General features: G+C 41.7%; 1 protein-coding gene across 1 annotated transcript in view; it reads right to left on the reverse strand.

Annotated features, from left to right (window-relative positions):
* Positions 1-22,746, reverse strand: part of LOC133136448 (collagen alpha-1(XIV) chain-like) — an 81,251-nt gene that overhangs the window by 36,781 nt on the left and 21,724 nt on the right. Inside the window, exons 8-23 of the mRNA XM_061253929.1 lie at positions 17,140-17,295; positions 16,362-16,481; positions 15,246-15,410; positions 14,552-14,713; positions 12,141-12,298; positions 11,231-11,360; positions 10,509-10,654; positions 9,505-9,634; positions 9,117-9,256; positions 8,681-8,807; positions 8,023-8,162; positions 6,822-6,954; positions 6,639-6,674; positions 6,004-6,155; positions 1,779-1,908; positions 234-356 (exon numbers count right to left, since the gene is read on the reverse strand). Coding sequence (XP_061109913.1) covers positions 234-356; positions 1,779-1,908; positions 6,004-6,155; positions 6,639-6,674; positions 6,822-6,954; positions 8,023-8,162; positions 8,681-8,807; positions 9,117-9,256; positions 9,505-9,634; positions 10,509-10,654; positions 11,231-11,360; positions 12,141-12,298; positions 14,552-14,713; positions 15,246-15,410; positions 16,362-16,481; positions 17,140-17,295 — 2,148 coding nt within the window. The remainder of the gene's footprint in view (positions 1-233; positions 357-1,778; positions 1,909-6,003; positions 6,156-6,638; positions 6,675-6,821; positions 6,955-8,022; positions 8,163-8,680; positions 8,808-9,116; positions 9,257-9,504; positions 9,635-10,508; positions 10,655-11,230; positions 11,361-12,140; positions 12,299-14,551; positions 14,714-15,245; positions 15,411-16,361; positions 16,482-17,139; positions 17,296-22,746) is intronic.

Genomic DNA, 22,746 nt, shown 5'->3' on the forward strand with positions numbered 1-22,746 from the left:
CTCCTCATAATTGTCTCCCTTACAAATCTTTCCTAACTAATTACTGCTCTACAGTTCCACGGAGTTGGAAGCCGTTTGTCAAGTTGTGAAGTCTTTCATTTCCTGGCACATTGTGCTGCCCCCACCATTTATCCTAACGACCCATTTAAAGATATCTTTTACACAGCGACTGAAATGAATGTGGCTGAAATCTGTCAATATGTATGAAAAGATAGCTCTGCACTGGTGCTTACCGGAGATTGGCTGATAGACAATCCTGTAGCCCATGGTTGGTGATGGGGGGGTGTCCCAGGTTATACGGAAACGGTTGTACCATTCCTCAGACACCCTCAGATTTCGGGGAGCAGAGAGGGGCACTTCATGGAGAGTTTAAGATTCAGTCAGTTATTCTCCCAGGAGGGCAATTCATATGCAACACTGAACAAACGCATAGCCAATAAAAGTATAATAAAAGTCCACAGTGGTAACAATATACCAGCTCCAAACAGGTATTGAAATACGGATAAACAGCAGAGCTGCTTGACAAAGCTAAACATCAGGAACATCGGTGGTGGAGAGCAGAAAAAGGCTAGCCATTTAGCATTCACTGCAGCTATAGCTTCGGGGATTAATGATCCTTGAGCCCTATCAGTTCTAAGTCTGGGTACTCTGTACTGGCGCCCAGAGCAGATGAAGCAGATTAAATCCTATATGAAGTGCATGAGGGGGGTCATCCAACAAAACAGACTTTTTATATAACTTGATTAAAACAAAAAGGCTCAGTTTAATCACCCAGTAATAACTTTGCAGTTTTGTTGTTCCCTTTCTCTTCAAACTTGCAAAGCAACAAATCAGTGTGAAAATGAAAACTTATTCTGAGAAAGACATTAAAAACAGACATAAAACCCTTATCTACTGTGGATTATGGACAGTAGATATTTATTAACAGACTGTACATGTACTTGTACCTCATCTCTCAGGGTTGGAAATGAAGGTCGACCAAGGCAAAAAAAGAGCACTAAAAAGTGTGTTGCGGACTACAAGCTTTAAATCATGCCAAACTGGCATGTTAATGGTCAGCTATGTTTATCCTATGGTTTGCTAATGTATAAATATAAATGTTACTAATGCATTAGTTAGTAGTTAACAAATACATTAACTAATGAAAGGTTAATTGCATTCTTAATGAACGTATTAGTATATCATTAATTAATCTTAACAACTACATTAGTTCATGCCAATTCATGTAACCTTATTGTAAAGTATGACCAAAATGGTCTCTTGCACACTGTCTGTACCTGGTCTTTATCGTTAAGGTGTGCAAAAGACTTGAGATGTCAGGTGCATGAGTAAAAGGGGTGGGTTGGTGGGTGGCTGATGGGGGGGGGGGGGGAAATATCTATTTTGTGATGTTTATATGTTACCAAAAATGCTAAAGTTCCACCCCTGCATGTACTGTAGGCTAAATGGATAAACAGGAACTCCAGAGCCCCAAGTCAGATTGGCATTTAAAAGTTTGTTTATTATTTCTTCCTTGCCCTAAAATAGATATAATCAACTGTGGAAAAAGTATTCAGATACCTTGTTAATAACGAAAGCAGGGAAAACGATGCTATTAATAGTTAATCATATGGAAACTGGGGCTATAACACAAACAATAACTTACTGATGAAACTGATATTGGACTTTCTGAGCCTGCCCAGAGTATATTGGGCCCAGAGTATATCGGGTACAGTTATAGGTGGTGATATATAAGCAACAACAGACTATTTAAAAGGACGGTTTGAAGGAGCACTCACAGGTTCTGCCCATGCGGGAGGTGCTGAGGCCCTCCCCGTTGGTGGAGATGGGCGTGACGGTCACCTTGTACTCCGTGTCTGAGAGCAGGGGCTGCAGGAGGAGGCTGTTCTTGGGGCTGGGCACCAGGACCTGAATGACAGTGGCTCCTTTCAGTACATGTATTGAAGGGTTTGGAGGCAGAAGCAAATGGAATTTGTAATCACTTCCATAGCTAGATTCTATTCCCTCCTGTTTGTCTTTTAGGCATGTGATTGTGAGCTTCGACTGTATATTTTACTTTATGTTTTTCTTGTTGCTTTTATGTTGCTGCTATCTTGGCCAGGGCTCCCTCGAAAAAGAGATCTTGTAACCACGATGGTAAAAAAAAAAAATAATAAAAAAAAAATCCCATTAAATTCTGCAACCTAGGCAGCAGTTACCACAGCAACCAGGTGTGGCTCGACCCCCGCCCCCCTCCCCCACCACCCCAGTCAGGGTTCTGGGTTCACCAACGTGATTGGGAGCCAGGGAAGAACACGGGGGGGGATTCATTCTACTGATTATAATCTAAACTCTGACAGGTCATCGATTGCGTAAATCTGCTGCCACACTGGAGCAGGTGGCTGACTGATCTCTGGCCCACACACTGCTGTGCTCACACATTCCCAATGCTTTTGAGTCTCTCCAGGTCTAAGAGGCTTCTAGGCCGGGTTTAGAGAACATAGTTTTGAATAGGTCAAAAACAGCACTTAAAGGCACAGAATGCACCAAGTTGTGGCCTGATGGAGTGTGAAAGGCAATTATTTACAGTGTTGTGTTTGTCAGAGCTGTGTTGCGCCTGCATGGTTTAATACCGCTAAATGAACAGTTATTTTAACAAAGGGGATTAGTCACTGTGTCTGGCTTTGACACTTCTTTTTGACTAAGGTTTCAACCCCAGATTTGTCCAGTTGCTGCCATAACTTTCCCTCCCTATTCTGAAAATGATAGGTGAACAGTGACCTAGGTGAACAGTGACCTGTCATCCCCTTATGACCAAATGGAGATCCTGACATGCCAAACAGTTCCTAGGCAACAATATGGACTGTGAACTGTGTAACATGAACAATGGTTCTAAACATTTATTGCGACACTCCAGTAGTTTCCCGTAATGAAGGACAACAAAATTAATTCCACAGACAAACAAAACACACACAAAAAAACCGTATAATCATTTTATTGTTCTAGTCCTATTAGCTACAGCTAGGCAGATTAATAATTTATAATGTTGTTTATTTTAACTTTGGCGCAGTGAACATCTGCCATCTGGTTTGTGATGTACCAAGCTGCTGCATAATGTTCTCTCAAAGTCACTGAATATTATGCTAATGTTATGACACAAGACAGTAAAACATTTTAAGAACCGTATGTGCTCATTGCTTACTATGTTTTGAAAATTTATATACTATACTAAATAAATTTTTTGTAATAAATATATGAAAATTAAAACATGGCATACTCTAATTTGACCCAGCGTATGGAAGGAAGGATCAAGGATATGAAACCACAGAACTATAATAGCAATAATGCCGATTTCTTAAACATTTGGCACTACAGGCTAAAATACAATGTTATTGTTTCCGCATTCCAGGCATTCATAGACTCAGTATTGTGTTTGGTTTCCAGGCATGTAGCCTCGAGCCATAGCTGTCAAAGCATTTCATGATCATGACAAGCCAGAGTATTTAGCTTGACAAATCCATATTAAAAAATAAAAGAGTATGTGTGGCATTTCTGGGTGTCTGAATGTCCAGGCCAGGATCAGACTGAATGCAATTTAATTGCTTGAAATTAGATTTTATAATGCCCACATAAAATATTCATAGTCTCTGCAGCAGCCAATCTGCAGCAGGACTTTACAAGAGGAACAGAATTAAGCCATGTTTAAACAGCGCAGCTGTATGGTGAGGATGGACTTTCCCGGAGTTAGTGGAACTGTCCGCCGGGCCCGTGGTGCTGAAATGCACTAGCGCGAGACACGGCAGCAGATACTGTACCATAAATAGTATTCCTCAACATATTCACCTGAGCTTTCTGACCAAAATCCATTTGAAATCACAAGTAAACGACAGGCACATGTGTCTCTGGAGGAGTTCTCATTTCTTTCCTTTTAAAGACTACTGCAGCACATCACACTCTCAGAAATAAAGTGACATTGGAGGTACATTTTTATTTTTCAAGGATTAAATTTCCCAAATGTATCCTGAAAGTACAGTGATGTTATCTTTGGGTAGAAATGAGTACGTTTTCCAAGCCAAAAAAACGTACAAATGAATTATACAGTCCCCTCAAAAAGTATTAGAACAGCAAGGCCAATTCCTTTGTCTTTGCAATACACTGAAACATTTGAGGTTGAGATAAAAAGATGAACACGAGACAAGAATCAGAATTTCAGAACATAGCACCTTTGGTATCAGACCACCAAATTTTTAGATGAGCAAAAGTATTGGCACAAAGAGTATTTAAGTACATGGTAGCATATCCCTTGCTTGCAATAACTGCATCAAGCCTGCAATTGATATCACATTCTTCTTTTGCTTTTCCAGGTTTTTACTGCCTCTTTCAGTTGTTGTTTCTTTCGAGGGGGTTTTCCCTTCAATCTTCTCTTCAGGAGGTGAAATTCATGCTCAATTGGATTAAGGTCTGGTGATGACTTGGCCAGTCTAAAACCTCCTACTTCTCCCTAATGAAGTCCTGTGTTGTTTTGGAAGTGTATTTTGGGTCATTTTCTTACTGCATGATGAAGTTCCACCAAATTAATTTGGACACATTTTTCCATAAGTTGCCAGACAGAATGTTTTTGTTGACTTTTGAATTCATCCTGCTGCTACCAACATCTTTCCATCACTATGGTAGAAGTTAATCTAGGTATCATCAGTCCATAAAACTTTGTTCCAGAGCTTTTGTGTCTCATCTCTGTACCAATTGCCAATTGTAATCTTGCCTTCGATTCTTACTACTGATGAATGGTTTGCATATTGTGTTTTTGCCTTTATTGCTGGTTTGTGATGTCTCTATCTGATGTTTTCTGTCATCAATTGCTGTTGTTTTCCTTGTTCGACCTGTTTTATGTCTGTTGATCAGTACGGTTTCTTTCTTTTTCAGGACAATTCAAGTTGTTGAATTGCTCTCCCCAATGCTCTTTTCTAAACTTCAAAATGGCTTGCTTTTCTCCCAAAGACAACTCTCTGGTCTTCATGTTGGTTTTTATTTTCTCACACAAACCAAACCTTTTGCTCACCTAAAAATTGAGTGGTCTGATACAAAAGGTGATGTTCTAAGTTGTTATATTGACAAAAACAACAGGAAATAAAAGCTGAAATTCAGATCTATCATCTCTTGTACATCTTTTTAGCTATTTGAAAACACAAAATAATCGATCTTGCAGTTCCAATACTTTTGGAGGGGACTGTATATTGCTGGCTAGGGGTACAATTTTATACCTATATGGTACCGCCCAAGCTACAAGCATTTGTGCCTTTTTATGCACTTTTTATATACCTTTATCTCTGAGAGTGCAGAAATGAATTCTTTCATGTTTTGTGTCAGATCTTATATTTCCGCATTTTTCCAGCAATATTTCTACATATTTCTCAAGTCTTGAACATCAAACAGATCAGTAAAACTATTTGATTTCAAAATCTTACAAAACAGATTGAAAATATATTAGCACTCACACCTTAATTCTCACTTCCATAAAGTGCATGCAGAGGTCAATCATTTTTAAAATTGCATATAATTCCACTTTGATGTTCATAACGATGCCCGATGAGCTTGCAACAGTCAAAATTGCAGACAGAATCTGACACAGAAACTGGAGCTCCAGTGCCAAGGACAACTCTCAGAGGGTTCTGTCAGCTGCAGCCAATCAAGTGAAGCCTCATCTGACTAGCAAAGTAAGTTCAGCTGTCCCATAGTGGGTGCCATCTTAGTCCACCTAAAGCAGCGCTACTCAACTCCAGGTCCTGCAGGCTTCAGCGTCTGCAGGTATTTGCTCCTACCTTGCACTACACCACCTGATTTCACAAATTATTTCACCTGCTTTGTTCAGATAATAAGCTAATTACTGAAATTAGGTGGTGGATTGCAGTTGATGCCAGCAGACACTGCGGCCTACAGGACGTGGAGATTAGTAGCGCTGACCCAAAGGAACTGGGGTGTATGTGGTTGGTCAGTTTGCGGGGAAAAGGGCGGGGTCGCGCTTACCGTTTCCTCCGCGCGGTCACCCCTAGCGCTGATGTAAGTCACTCGGTACTGACGCACCTTCGGATCCTGCAGCTCCCAGGATACCTGCATGCTGAAGGTGGTCTGATCGCTGATCTGCATGTTCCTCACTCCCACTCGCACCACTGCAGGAGCTAACGCGGTTAGCACAATGTCATATACAGACACATACTGCACATTCTGCACACATCACAACGTACAGCCACAACATACATACAACAAAGGCACATTATTCGCTCCAAAAGGTATAACTGACACATGCATAAACCATAATGTAACCCTATCGCACATAATAGCAACTACCATGTTGTATAATATTGTATAATGTAGAAACGCAGCATCAGAATAAGTCACATGTACTGTACATACATACCACAGCATCATACAGACACACGCAAGAGCCAAAATGTCATGAACAGCTACACACAAACCAATACACAAATATCAAATAGGAAACCCCAGTTTGCTGTATAATTTTTAAATGGCATGAATAAGAATATATGCATGTCCAATATTCATCCATGAATTTATATGAGTCCAATAGGGACCATGTACACCGTGAGTAAATTTAATACTGAACATTTTACCCAAAAAGGGTTAAATAAAAATAACCATACCTGTAGTAGTGGTGGCCAAAGTCGTTGTTCTTTCCACTTTAATACAAAGAGATTTGATTTTAAGACATTTGCATTTGTAAATGTTAGATGAGTAACAATTTCACATTATTCTTCAAACAATAAACTCAGATAAACTGTGTATCAGTTCAGACACATTTAATTGAAATTTAACCAGACTCTAACCTGTAGTTTCCAGAACAGCCACAGCATCGCTCTCAGTTTCGTCTCTGAAGATGGCGGAGAGTGACACTTCGTACTCAGTGAGTGGTCTTAAATTGGTCAACAGGAAGGTGTTGAGTTTTCCATTCACAAGCATCTACAACACATGGAGATGGAGACTTAGTCACTGAGCAATTCACAGCGGCGGAGATAATAATATGTAATATGTTCCACACACACGCACACACACAGAGACACACACTCATACAAACACACACACTCGCACACAGAAAATACATTGTTTTACTAACAATACCCAAAATGAATGCATTGCCATCTCTGAGGAAGGTCAGCATCTGCTAATCTTCCTCAGACTAATTTGTGCTGGAGTTCAGCGGGGTGTTTCAATTCGCAGCGATGGAATATCCCACCCCGCCTGTCATTTTCTGCTCCGGCAGCTCTCAGTAAACATATTGACCCGCAGCGCTATCTAGGAAGCGCAGCTGGGACAAATTCCAAAACGGCGTAAAAACTCAAGCGGTGCGTTCGGCCGCCCGTGCGCTCCAGACGGGAGGGCGTGCAGGGCGTGGGGGCCGCGTGTCCGGGTGTGCACTATCTCACCAGCCGAGCTCACTGCCACTGCTAGCAGGCCTGCCAGGCTAACCATCCACCCGTGGGCCCCCGAGGAGCGTGGGAGAGCATTACTAAAGCTTTATCGGAAGCTCCACAGGCTCGTGCTTGCCCTACTCGACGCCAGGAAGAGTGGACAAGCAGAGCTTGGGGGGCTATCCAGACTACAGTCCCCTGCAGCAAAATGCCCATACAGTCTGGAAAGGAACTCAGGATTCTGGAATCCTTTTCCACCCGAGAGTATCTGATTCCTGCTGAACCGATGAATGTTGCTGGAGTTTAATGAACTCTGAACATTCTAGCGGCTACCTGAGCTTATTCCATTTTCATTAGTTTTGCCATTGAGTTGTAATGGGTAATGGCCTGAAGTTAATCAACCTTTACTTTGATTCACAATAAAGTTCCAAGTTGTTTCTTCACAAGCCATAGGTTTAGTCAGTTGAGCAATCAAAAAGTCAGCTTATGAAGCTGTGCTTGTGAAGAAAAGTACAAATGTATCCGTAAGTCAAAGCGAGGCAAGCAAGCGTACATTCAGACTGAAACCATGGAAGGCATTTGACAACAACCTTGCGAGGGTGGCACGGGTAGCACTGACCTCCTTAGTGTCACCCCCGGTCATGGGGGTCCAGGATACTCTGTACAGCACCACGTCCGAGGCTGGGTGCCTCCAACTGACCCGGAAGCTCTCCGTGGAGACCTCGCTGGTCCTAAGGTCCAGAGGTTCTGGAACCATCTCTGAGTGAGAGACAGGTGACATGTGACATTAACTGTATGATAACCTCTAGGTTACAATTTACATTTTTGCCTGCAGAACTGGTGCTCACTGGATGTTTTTGTGTTTTTCACACCATTCTCTGCAAGCCCTAGTGACTGTTTGTGTGAAAATCCAAGGAGATCAGCAGTTTCTGAGATATTCAAACCTGAATACTCCCCATTCTGACATTTGGTCTGCAAAACACCTCTTGACCATGTCTGCATGCTTTTTTGCTTTTAGTTGCTACGACATGATTGGCTGAACAAATATTGCATGCTGGTGTATTGGTCTACCTAATAAAATGCTCACTGAGTGTATATCAGTAAGTCATGAAATGGTACATGGACCAAAATGTTCAATGCACTTTCAAGAGAGTGGACTTTCCCCACTGGCCTCTATTACAGTTAATGGACATTAAACACCATTAAACAAATCTACACTTCCTGACTAGCACTGCCAATGATGGAGATGTTGCCAACACAAAAGAACAAGCTCTTACTGGTGGTGAAGCTGTCAGTGAGGGGCTCAGCCTGGCCCTCTGCATAGAGAGCAAAGATGGCTGCCGTGTACTCAGTCAGAGATGTCAGGTTCCTAAGATGGAGGGTCGTGACCTGACCCACCTCAATCTGGATCACACCACAGTGGACTGTGTTAGTAAGCGCTGTTACACAGATATTATACCATAGCAGGGAGAACTAAAAGCTACACAGATAGGTTAAAAGAGACTGCACAAGTCAGCTCTACGTACATGTATTGTATGACAAGCTGTACACATGTATTAAACCATATAAAACAGTATGAGTTCGCTATATTACACGTGTTAGACAAAACAAGACTGTACAAGTATACTATTGCCTATTACACAGGTATTAAACCCTATATGTATTACACCCATGCTGCTCTCAGTGTGAGTGTAGGCAGACATTGTAGCTTACCTCTTTTGGTTGTTCCCCATCAGTTTTGACATACATGATGCGGTAACCTCTGACCTTCCTGGAGGCAGCGTCCCAGGTCAGCTGGGCAGAGCTGTGGTCCACATTGGAAAAGCGCAGGTTGCGTGGCGGAGTCAGCGGAACTGCAGAAATGAGGAGGATTAGGTAGACACTGAATTCAGTACACCTAATTTCCCAGGACAAAATGTCGATGTTCTACTTATTCTTCGCGTTTCTGGAAGATATTTTTGTAACCAATGTCCTTTCAATGCCTCCCCTACTGTTATAAGTCTGTAAAAAGCTTGAAGGACAACTCTTCACACTCAGCTGCATTGTTCGCACCAGGCTTTCCAAAATTTTATTTCGCTCATCCAGATGATGAATTGCTCACGTGTGGTCTCCTGACTGGTTACGGGATCGCTGGCTTCCTCTCCGTACATGGCGTACACGGTCACCGTGTACTCTGTGTCTGGCGTCAGCCCCTGCAGCTCCACATCGTTCACAGTTTCTGCTACTTTCACCTGCGTGGAAACACATCTTTTGGAGCCACTTTGACCTGATTGTCACATCCTGTACAGACACAAGGCCTGTCACTTTCACTTGGGCAGAGACAGCTGTGAACGGTAGTAGTAGGAATCCTGAGGTACACGTTCTTCATAATTGAAATTTTAAAGTGACAGCCACCCCCTTTAACACTAGAAAGGCCATAGCCAATGTCATCAGGCTTTTAGACTTGAAAATGAAAATACCCTCCTCCTTGCATGACTTTCCAGAAGGGAGAAGCATCCTGACTGTATTATGACTGAAGAATATTTTTAAAATAAAATCCTTCAATAAAAAATACAAAATATTGCACTTTGTATATTTTTCTACTTTGAGTTCCATTTTGTGTTTATTCCATTTATTCCAGCACATTTTAGTGCTTTTCTCAGTGTGCCTGTAATAACCTATGCCTTGACACATTTTTCACTTAGCCTATAATACAAAACCACTATCATTTATAAACTAAAATGTTGAAATCGATTCAGTTGTCTCCTTTATTTCAAGAAAATAACTCGCAACATTTGGTTTCTCAATCTTTACAAAATGGGGTCACTGTGGGTGCAGAAATGAATGCAGTAATGCTTGGTGGTTCTAGGACGTAAAAAAACGCGACCTTTCTAGCCACGGTCTCCCACAGAGCACAGCCCTTCCTGAATTTCACACAGAAAAGTGCCAATTAATCACCTCAAAAACCTGAGAGTGTTGAAGAAACCTGTTAGATGAAAGGGTGGATTCACAACATGGGGTATGAAAGGGAACTGGATTCAGCATCTCGGCAGCAGACTGAAGCATATCAAATCAGTCATAATAGCCTTAGTGCCCTCTTCCTCCCCCTGCCCTCCATCCCCTCACCTCCTTCTCGTCAGCAGCGTCGGCCTCTGTGAGCGGGGCATACAGGATCATGTACCCCGAGGCCCCCTCCACGCCCTTCCAGCGAGCACGCATGGTGCTGTGGGACACGTCGTACAGCTCTAGGTCGTTCACCATGGGCAGGGCCACTGTCCAACAGAGAAACGTCATGTCACCCTGACCCCCCAAAGACCTCCAAACCCCACCAACTCATCATTGTGGCCTGTCAGTCTCCACCCACCAGACTGGAAAGCCGGTTTAGGAAGGGACAAAGGCAATTAGAGACAGCCCATCCCCGCTGGCTGTCTGACAGCTCGGACATGGAACATGCCAGAACATTGATTCTGAGACGCCGGGAGGGGAAACCAGATAGGCTGGAGATCCCACCTCAATGCTAACTGAAGGGGTTTGTGAATGTTTGTCTGCATGTCATACGGTGTGCCCGTACAGTGTGAACAATGCGCTCACCGAGAACTGAATCATGTGCTTCTGACTCACCACCACTGACAGAAATGTTGCGCTCCACGTTTTACGTGGCAAAGAAGAATAGAAAAGACGGTAAATTAACGAGGCGTTTTCAAGTATGTTAAGACGATTATCATGAGTTGTTTTCGAGTTGCTTCCGGCACTGGCACCGAGCGTCTTCGTCTGGAGCTGTGAAACTGCGAGGTGAGAAGAAGGGAGGGAGGGAGGCGAGAGTGTGAAGGCACGTTCGGGGAACTCACAGGTAGTCTCGATGCCTCTCAGCGCCTCGCTGGCCGCGCTGATGTACACGGCGAACACGGCGATCTGATACTCCGTCAGAGAGTTCAGGTACGGCAGGACCACAGAGTGCTCGCTCCCGCTCACAACCACCTGTAAACAGCGTCAGTACGCATTTACTTTAGGTTATGGCATTTCCAAATATTTATTCAGCTGGGTATTTACAGCTCACCTTCAGTTATTTGTTATTTCACAATTTTAAGTGGGAAATTAAAATAGTCACAAATCTGGAAAAATGTCACATTTTAACCCTCCTATTATGTTAAGTGTTTATGACTGCTTTTATGTTTCAGGTCAAATTGATCCCAACATTTTAAAGAAACACAAAATTATTGTAAAATATAAATGTTGAATGTTGCCTTCTTATTGTCTCCCAAATGACTAGCCTTTTTATCCATGAAAATTAAAAATCAGTGAGAAACATCTCATTTTAGAGCCTGACTTACAGGAAGTGAAAGTTTGGCACCTGTATGGGAAAGTGTCACCAGAATCATCCCCAAAGAAATTAGATAAAAATAATTGTTTTTGATTTATACAGTCAGAGAGAGTCAAAAGGAGCCCGCAAAAACACATGCAAAGTTCGTACAGGACTTCTGAAAACAAAGCATTATGTTTATTGCATGTTTACTATTTAATCCCACCAAAACAGAAAATTGAGAAATTGAGGTTAACTGATTTTTAAGGGATGTCAAACACTGACTGGGGTCAAAATGACCCCATGAGACCATCTGGAGTAATTTAGAGAGCTGCCACTCCCTTGCAAAAGGTCGAAACAGGGTCACCTTGCGGCCTCTTTAATCATCGCTCATGCAGAAGTGACTGACGTGAAAAAGGACGAGGACACCCCTCCATCCTGGGATTAGGGTGTGTTACCTCATCCGGCTGGCCCCCTCGGGTCGGGTAGAACACAACCCGGTACTTCAGCACCTCTCCGGGGGCCTGGGTCCAGGACACACGGAAGCTCCTCGCCGTCACCTCTGATGTCACCAGGTCCGTGGGTGCGCTAGGCGATGTCAGAGCGCCCGACACTCCTGTAAGGACACGTGTGCCTGCATCACTTTGTTGGAAAATGCAGTGATAATCACAAAAAAACACATCCTCCATTGGCATTGCAGGCACCCATTCAGTGATTCCTCATATTCCATTCAATATTTCCTCAAGAGCACCTCTAAATACAATCTCGAAAATTAGAGTGAGCGATGATGTGTGTCGGGCACGAGGTAATAACCCCACAAGATACAAGACTACAGCCTTTGTGAAACTACATAAACATTATCAGTTAATCAAATATGCTCCAAAAGATCAAGAAGAGAAAAACACATACCAAAATTAATGAGGTGGAAATAGAAAATACTACAGGAAATACATATTATGAATAATGTAAAAGGAAGTCACACACTGGAGTTTTACATAAGTTCTCCAAAGTTTCAACTACTGTCTCTGGCCTGCCTTTGACCTGTCTGCTCACAGCGAGGAGACAGAGGTCCATTAGTACTGTAGTAAAACTAGTAGAAAAAATAGTACTTACCCTTACATTGAATTCTTAACAAGCCTGTGACCCCGTCAAACAGCACTGTGCACTTTGTATTTGTGCTTTATAGCTTGGCTCTCTGTTTTACTTAATTATTTTGTCCTTTTAATGTTTTATTGGTATTTTAATGCATATTTATTACTATTGTCTCTGTATGAGTGTGTATTCCTTGGGCATTGTGGATGGACTGTATTCTGCTCTTGAGCTGCACCACATCAAATTCCAATCAACTTCTGTTGAAATGGCAAGTATTGAATCTCAAATCTTTGTAAGGCGGAATCACGTATGATAATTATTTGGTACGTCATTTGCGAAAGAAGCGTATTGCAGAGATTGTCTTTCTGAAATATATATGCTTCTCTAGAAGATAAAAATTAAAACTAATAAAATGAGCTTATGACAGCCTTTCAGATAAAGTATTGCTGAAATTCAGAATAACATTACCCCTAATTCAGAATAACATTACCCCTAAGCTTTCAATCTAATGGAAAGCTTGATTGAGACCCACATTCATTAAGCACTAAGCCATGAAGAGAAGCTGGCTCGTGTGCTGCACATTCAAAAGGCATTTAGCTTTAAATGAATGGGGAAAATGAAGGTGCCACCCACCATAACTCTGCCTTAACCAGACAGCTGTCTCGGCCTTGCACATGTCTGACTTAACCTATGGCCAACTGCACTACAACTGCTTGTGGAGCAATCGACTTCAAAAATTAGATCCACCAATAATAAATCACAAAAAACAACCAGTTATTCAAAGATATGATGGCATACAAGCTAGCATTCAATGCCTGAATGTCAACCATGCAGTAGAATCCATCTATGCCAGTTTGACCAGTTTGAATTGAGCTGGTCAAGCTGGTCATAAGTCTCACTAGGTTTGAACTGGTCAACCAGCTAGTGCTCGTAGCTTCAATTGAAAACATAGCTTGAGTTTTGCATACAGTGAATGCATTTCTATATTTTTCCCCTTTAAGACAAACATCTATGCATGACTAAAATGCACAGTGGGAGATTCACAGATTCATTAAATTTCAGTTCCACTGAAAAAATCAAATGTTCAGTCAAATTGACTTTTTTTCTGTTTACTGCTGCAAATCAACCCTCAACTATTGAACTTTCAGGATAATACCACCTTTTGAATGATTATGCCACCTGTATGTTGAAATTAGTATACTTATTTACCATTTCTATCTTTGGAGTCGATTTTCTCAAAACATGATTCTAGACAATATTACAGAACTCAGTGCATAGTCATCCTATTATCATAAAACATTCATGCAAACCTTTACTCCATATCCAGAAGAGTGTTTTGAGCCAATTATTTTCTTGTTATAAGCTTTAGGGGCAGGTACAGCATCACAAATCTCATTGTTAGATCCTGAAATCTCATCATTTTTCCTCATGAAAATGGGTGATAAAAAATGTCTCCAAAACAATCTTCAAACATGACTTACTTACAATCTGAAAGAATTTTAATGACATCTTCCTTGCTTTTAGATTACAGACTGCAGCAAAAATGTTCAAATTTGTAATTTCCGGCATCTCGAATGAAGTACGCAAATGAGCTAATTTACATATTTTGACAGAATTTAAGTCCATACCTCATGGTAATTGAAGTATGTACCGCTGAAATGATCTGGAAGACCAAATATGCGTTTTCAGTGGAACATAACCAGTAAAAGTAAAAGATCACTGCGGTGAAGCAGCGGCCCGCATCATCAGCAGCCCATGGCGATCGGCCGGCGCTCACCTTTGATCTCCTTGTCCTGCTGCTCGACGCGCTCACACAGTGTCCGGGTCAGGCCCTCCACGATGGAGCTCATGATGCTGAAGTCGGCCACGTTGTAGACGTGCGTGTCTTCGGGCGGCGAGGCGATGGCCCTCAGCTCGTTTTCGTCTGCGTTCTTCACGCCTTCACACGGAGACAGCGCGCCAAATCACAACATCTCCCCCACGCCCATCTACAGCTACGGGGGTTCTCGTGCATTTCAGAGGCCAGCATGAGACAGAGTTTTCATGGTGGGGAGACATGTTTATTTACATGAAACCTCCTGTAGTTCAAAATACACCATTACTGTTATTGCAATCATTTCCAATTATACCCTAGTGCGTTCGGCAAAGATTAATATTACTCATGTTTTATCCTATAAAGTACAAATAATACACGAATCACAATATGAGGGCCACTGGGACATCAAAGCCCTGTTTTGGCAAATTTCTATTACACTTCATGTCATAGGGTTAGCAGATGTATTGTTATATGAGCATTCTTAAATTTAATAACAGCTTCCTTTTGACTTTTATTGTAAGAATTGATTTTAAACTTGACGGTTGACTATTCTAAATAAATGTCAACATGACATCAACACAAACAGCACACAAAGCTTGTTGCTCTCGACAAAGCAAATGCCACTTTCAAGATTTATTAAACGTCGTTTTCTTACCAATAGCAAACAGTTCGATGCCCGCCTCCCGAAGGCTTTGGGCTGGAGGGATGACATCATCCTGGGACTTGCCGTCCGTGATCAAAATCCCGATTTTGGGAACACCGTCTCGAGATCCAGACTCAGCCCTGAAGCAGTTCTCCTGAATATACATCAGTGCAAGGCCTGCAAAAACACCGGAACATTCTGCAGGTAAGCGGGGCACTCGATAGCTTTCGCTAATGACATCCTGTTGTGAAGGCTCATACCACGTCATGTCATGGCATGTCATGAGAAGTCATGTAAGGCCTGCAGACACTGGAGCACTCACAGGGTAATCGCAGCATATGAGATGTTTGAAAAGTGATATCATGATTAAAATGCCATTCCATGTTGTATCATGTCAGTCCTGGTACAAAAGCAGCTTAAAAGGAAATGTAAGGGAATCCAGCTAATACAGGTTAATCGCATTTAAATTCCTCTGTGAAAACGCGACCCTAGCACACATGCATGTTTCTATGTGCCATTTTAAAATCTTTGGTATGACAGTTGGGAATTGAACCAATCATTTTCAGGTGTGATTCTATATTATCTAACCACAAGACTACTGCATAAAAGCAGGTCACACGTAATACGAAGGGCATGGGATGATAAATGACAACAAATCTCAAAGAACTGATGCGCTCAAACACAGTTAAAGGTACAATAGGTAAGACTGTTGTGTGAAAACATTGTTACAAGACCATTACATACATTCCTTCCTATCATTGAAAAAGGCTCACTGACATGTTAACTCACCCTCTGCCGGTGTTTATAGTCCTTACATTCGGGTTTCAAAATGTACCACTGACGGACCGACACACAAAAACATTGTATAGTTGTACAATATTTCAAGCTCATTGGTTGAAAATTGGTTTTAATTGCCAGAGCCAATTGCATGGGGGGGTTTAAACATCAGCGCATTCACAGAGAAGGGGGAGGGATAAGTGTTGTGGTTTGAGGGTGTTTGTTGTTGCAATTCCTCTCCTGACCATTAGAAGTCAGAAATTACCTATTGTGCCTTTAAAGCTTTGTTCAAATTCCTAGTGCCTCGTGTAGAACTACAGATGAAGGAGAGAAGTGAAGGAAGACGTATACCTGTAAGTGTGTTTCCTCCTTTGTATGGCAGGTTCTTCACCGCCTCGATCACTGCTTCCTTGGTGGTGTGGGCGTTCAGGTGCCACTCGATTCTGGGATCCCCACTATACTGAGCCAGCCCTACACACAGGAGTGAATGTCACCTACAAGGCACTATCATCTGTATCTTTTACAGTGAGATTACAGCTGGTGCATAGAATAGGAAGTTGAAGTAATTATCACATAAGACAGATGGACACTTACAAATGGGACTTAGGTTAGAGCACTAGTGACAATGTGGTAACATGGTAATGGAAAATAAAAGGTTGATTGATTAATACTTTGGTTGATTGACAAATAAACCAGCAATTACAAATATGCAGGAATTCACAGGTGTTACACCTGTCGTATTGCATGTTCATAATAACTTTTTAATGTAGCTAATGTGTTCTTAACTGCCGGTTAAGAACTTGAGACAAGTTAATAATTTAGTGCTGCAAAACAATGTGAAACCAAAAACCACAACTTTTCCAACACTGAATGCAGTGATGGCACTGACATAACATCATATCTTTGAACAACTGTCAGTTTAAATGACTCATAAGATTGTACTGCATGAGCTTGTAATTGAGTAGGACGTACAGTACGGCTAAGCTGAGAATTGTGTCAATTGGCAATCTCTTCACAGTAAAGTTACTGTCTCCAAGAACACCACAGACACTGTCTGACACATTATGACACTGTATGACAATGTTCATAATGCTGATGATCCCTCGATGAAGGGGTCGATATCACTCACCTATCCGGGTGCTGTCGAAACCCACGTTGAAAGCGCTCACCAGGTTTTCCAGAAATGTGCGGACCAGACGGAAATTTATCCTGCCGATGCTCCAGGATCCGTCCACCAGGATCACGATGTCCGCTATCGCCGGAGTCTTGCAGATAAACAGATCCGCTGCAAACGACAGACAGAAAGACAAGCCTGTGATCGTCTGAACACTCGCAAAACAACACTAATGCAAGCACACTGGGCTCGAGCATAGTAAATGACAAGACACATACTTTGAAAACTTTGATGTGCAGATTTGGTCCAAAGCATTTAAGTGACAAACAATCAAAAAATTAAGTGGTTTTAAAGAAAAAAAGCACATTTTGACCACCTTTCTGAATTATGTCTTTATTGATTGGGTTGACATTCATTCCAGAAAATAACACTTATTTTTATTGCGTGAAACCTAGTCTCTGTTTATCCACTCCAAAGCCCTAAAAGTCGGTGCATTTCTTTTGTGAGACATAAATGGCTTGATGGCTTTGGACATCGTCCAGATGCCACAGAATGTGTGGAGAAAGCAGCGCAGGGTATGAGCTGCTGTGGGGACACATTGAGGTGGACTGCGAGGGAGTTAAGGATTAAGACTGATGTCAGAATAACAACAACGCCTCTCACTTGAACTGAGGTAAAGTGATGTTGGGAGTATTCAGATTTAAACCTACTCATGCAAATCTGGTGACTGTTGCGTGTCGACAATGAGCTGAAATAAACCCCCAGCCTTTATGCAATGAACCATGAGAGACTCACGAAAAGCAGCTCAGTTGCATTTGGATAGAGGTTCAAAGGGAATTGGGCATTACATAGTACTGCGTCACTCTGACAACAGCAGTACAAAATGTTCAGTGTCAAATAAAGTCTTTAAAGTTACATTACTTTTGCGGTGAGCCATCTTTAATTTGTTCCTGAAGTTTTGTGGCCAGAATGGACTTGTATAACTCTGTCAGAGTGAGATTAACACTGGAAATTTTACTGTGTAAAAAAAGATAATGGATTGGTAAATCATGTTTGACCCTGTGCAGAGGGTCAAACTGATTAATTAAAAATGTTTTTTTTTTAAGGAAAACACCAACATTTTGTGAAATTTTGTTTTCGGAGAAGTTAGACAGTTGGAACTATAACCGCTGAACCGCTGTATCCTTCCCTCTTCTGCTGGTTGAGTGCAGTGAACTGTGCACTGAAGGTAGAAGGTTGAGCTACCTTCACTGCACTCACAACCATGATACCTTGTGTAAATGAGACAGCTTAGGAGTTGCTGTAAGGTGCATTTCTTCACTTTGAAGGAGGTAGGCTTACTGACTCTAGGCTTCAAGTATTAATGCTAGGCTAACACGTTATGCTAACATGGAAACTGAGCCAGTGAATGCACAACCATGAAAATGAAATCAAACATCTCTTCTAAGTCTGGGTAAGTAAATATACCTGGGTAAGGTATATTTCACAAAATGTTGGTGTATTCCTTTAAGTCAGTTTTGCTGTTATTTTCACAGTTGACGTACATACTGTCATTATTTATATAGTTTCCAAACTCATATTAGATTTAATTGCAGTACAGAAGCTTTTTGGTGGATGGCCGAAAGAAAGCTGTCAGAGTGACGCAGTAGTTTTTCCAGTCGCACGGTCAGCGCCGGTTCACCTCAATCAAAGGCATGCGAGTGAAAATACTCGAAATAATCTCTGCCGCCAGGTAGTTGCAGATATGAAGACGATCTTTGATCTGTGTTCATGAATAAGAATCGGAAAGAAATTCGACAGGTAACTGAAGAGGACGACCATCGCGCACAAACTCTCAGCATCAATAATTAATTGAAGGTAAATCCTGCTTCAGCGTCATGAAAAACAAGGCTGTAAGGCGTACTGTCTCAGTTTCCCTGCTTTCCATTAATAGTCCAGAAAAAAAGTTGTGGCAGTGGGAATCAGCTCTTTGTTGCTTTCAATTAGTTCTTCTACAATTTGGACTGCGCTGATTTCTTTTCAGGGGAGAGCTCCTTGGTTGGCTGTCCCAGGACAGTCCCATTCTCCTTTGTTCTCTTCCCATGGTGCATTGCAGGTGCTATAGAATCATATTACACCACTGGTCTCTGTGTTGGTATCAATAGGAATCTTCCGGAAGCTTTCTTCTCCTACTTCACTGGGGAAGAGAAACAGATGGAAGCAGGTGAGCTTCATAAGGACAATATAATTAAAATGTACATGCAACCTGTGACATCAAAGGAAGCACATTACAGCTGTGGATGTACAGTACTGAATGACTAATCAGCATGCTCACATGTTCCTGTACGTAGCTACTCCTGTGCCTGTTTCCTTAGCAATGGCAGCTGCAATGCCAGATGCCTTTGCTTCCAAACCCACAATGGAATTAGAACTACCTCTAAACAGTGAAGTCAAATTAAATTACAATCAAATCAACATCTAATTACGGCAAATACAATACAAACCTAAGATAAAAAAAGATGTTGTTTATCATTCTGGTACACTATTAATTATTGAATATTATTTAGCGTCATCGCCTACAAATATATTGCCAAGCCACAACCCACAGTGAAGTGTAACCTGTCACTTCCTACAAGTCTCAGCAGAGCAGCAAGTTTGAGAGAAAATATTGGGGAAACCAAGCTTCAAAATCATCCAAAGCATTTCACATGAAGCACTTTGTAGGAGAGCAGATTTAAATTTCAAAGGCCTAATTTGTAGAGCCGCACATTAAAGCCGCTGTGTTTCATCGTCGACACTAGCTTTGCTCACAAAAGAAAACCTGCGCAGTGTTTGTGTGCGTGAGAGCAGCTCAGGACGTCAGCCCTACTATGACGGAAAGGCTGATGAGCTTATGGAAGCTGGAAAGGGTGATTCCCGGGGAGAGATTCCAGTATGTCAGGAGAATGAGGATAAGCAGCTGAACCACGGAATTCAAGCTCGCCAGGGCAGCAGAGGTTCAAGGTCAAGGTTCACGTTCATTCAATGTCTTGGTTTCTGAGGCGGGTGCGTGTTGTAAGCTGACAGTTAACATTCCCCCATAACAGGGTGATGCTTCCCCCGCCTGGTCCATGCTCCCCACCGGACAGGTCTAGACTGATCTCCTAATAGTACATAGCGGCCTCATCTGACACACAGCACTGCAGGAAAAGCAGGAGGACGGCTTGGGAAAGGAGGTGTTTCTGTAAACATCTGCAGATACAGGTATTCAGAGACAGCAGCTGTTTAAGACATGCAGCGCTGCAAGCGTGTTTCAGTTAGCGCACCTCACCAGTACTCATTCACACCATAGCTGCATGGGATTAGCACCCACAAAACATAAAGGCCTGGTTTAATAAATCTGTCCTCAACTTCAACCCAAATGTTCATATTCATCTGTTCCATACACATTCTTGGGAGTTCATTTACCACCAAAAAGAACAGAAAAAGAAGAAAAGAGAAAAGAAAAAGGTGAATATTTGCATTTAGTCAACGTTTGGGGCAAATGAATGAATTGAATTCAGTCCAAAGACAAGCCCTTACAGGTCTTTGTGGCAGCAGAAAACTGACAGCAATGAATGTGAATTAAACTGTTTTAATTAGCACATATGTTTTAAAAAGGTGCCCACCAGTTTATGGAATTTTAGAAAGTGGCTCCAGGTCTCAGTAACAGGAGGAATGTTAATGAAAAAAACTAATGCTTCAAAGGAAAATTTCCTCATCACTGCTTTACTCCATATGATTTTTACAAAATGAAAAAAGTACAGGTTATCAAAAAATAATTATTTAGCAAATTAAACTGTAGGTTTAAACACGCCAGGTATTTCTGCGAAACGCTTCCAGCATAATTCACCATCCATGTTGGCCTTTTGGATTTGATCAATCGAGTGATAACGCCAGTTCTGGAAGACTGATGTGCTAATTAATGAAGGAATCACAAGAGCTTGTGTTACAGATGCATTCTGGGATATGACATCTAACACATTCTAGACACCCAGCTCACAGCTAACGACACCAAATTAAAAAAAATTCTGTTTCTTCCACTTGGAAACCGTAAAGAGAAGGTTTGAGTTAAGAAACGTCTCCCTCTAAACAATTTTGCAGCGTAATCTTTATTCAAGCAAGCACAACTCAAAACTGTTTACTTAACTGATAATGATCAGGCTGATTCAAAGTACTGGTGACTATTTGACAACACCCAGGTTGTAAAACACCAGGTTGTAAAAAAACAATCTGATTTCCCATTGAGCATTGCAATGTGGCAGAAGTAACGCCCTGCAGGTGTATTTTTCGCCAATCCCCTACAAGCACAAGTTTCTCTGTAGGTGACCTGAGCCACAAGACTTCAATAACAAATTAAAGATGGCTCACCACAAAAGTAATGCTAATGGTACACAAGCCAAATAACAAACCTTTCCAACAACAAACTACAAAAGAAGTTATGAGGATGAAAATTAAATCGACAAAATATATTATGGTATGTGCTGATATATTACAAAGTCGTTAATATGGTGTAGCAAAAAAGAGACAAGTAAATGACATGTCACTCTGAAAGGCACAAAAGAGCACCAAAACTGACATTTAATTGTATCCTTGTATTTGTGTAGCGCAGCGATGCTCTGCAAATTTTCTCCGAAATTAAATGTTGTCGGTCATGATACCGACAGGTGTTTTTGTGGAAAGACAGGCAGCTGCAGAACAATGTGAACTGTTTATAGAACCACTGCAGTGGGCACTGTCATTATAACAGATAGCTCAAGACTGTGGTACCAGCATTCTCAACATTAAGTAATGAAGCACTGAAAAACATATTGCAGGATTTTAAACTTGGTTTGCATATGAACATTTTTAAGCAAAAATGCTGAAAATATCTCAACTCAATCTAAACAAAACCACCCAAACAAGCTGTACAATACATGAGACCTGTCTCTTCCAGTAACCTGGGGGCGTTAGATACTGTTCTGATTTATCCAAAACACCCTGCTGGTACAGTATTAAAATAAATTGCAGTTTCAGAGCAATAGACAGAACCCGGAACAAAGAATGGGCAACTCCCCACCCAACACCCAAACCAAATCAATTTTCTGAGGACTTTTCCTCCTGTCACAACATAAAGCAGCTCATGAAATGGTGTCCACTGAGGATTCACACATTATGAGGCTGTCAGTGGGCAATGGTTCCCACTCAGGGTCATTGTCCAGTGTAATACCATTGACAGACTACAGAATCCTTCTCCAGCAGCCATTGCAATTGTACACAAAATACTTTATTTTCTCTCTTAAGGGTTAAGCAGCATAAACTGAGACTGTGCCTTCCAACCCAGCCTGCCCTCATGGAAGAATCCATCATGTGTCACATTCCTGCGCTTTGCAATTCCAGCCCAGCCTCAGAAATGAGGCTGTCAGATTTTTAAAATGAATCGATGATGCATTTGCAGAACTTTGTCTTTCAGAGCAAGGAGACGCTTGCATTACTTTGGACTTTCCATCACACTTTTTCTTATACATTTTTTCTCCTAGACCCATTTCACCCAGCCCAGTGTAATTCATGCTGGGACTTCACCCATCTGAGAATGAAGCTGAGTACACTGCAATCCATACCTTTATCGACCTGTTTCACTGACCC

Source organism: Conger conger, chromosome 9 (assembly GCF_963514075.1).
Source record: "Conger conger chromosome 9, fConCon1.1, whole genome shotgun sequence".
NCBI classification, from domain to species: Eukaryota; Metazoa; Chordata; class Actinopteri; order Anguilliformes; family Congridae; genus Conger; species Conger conger.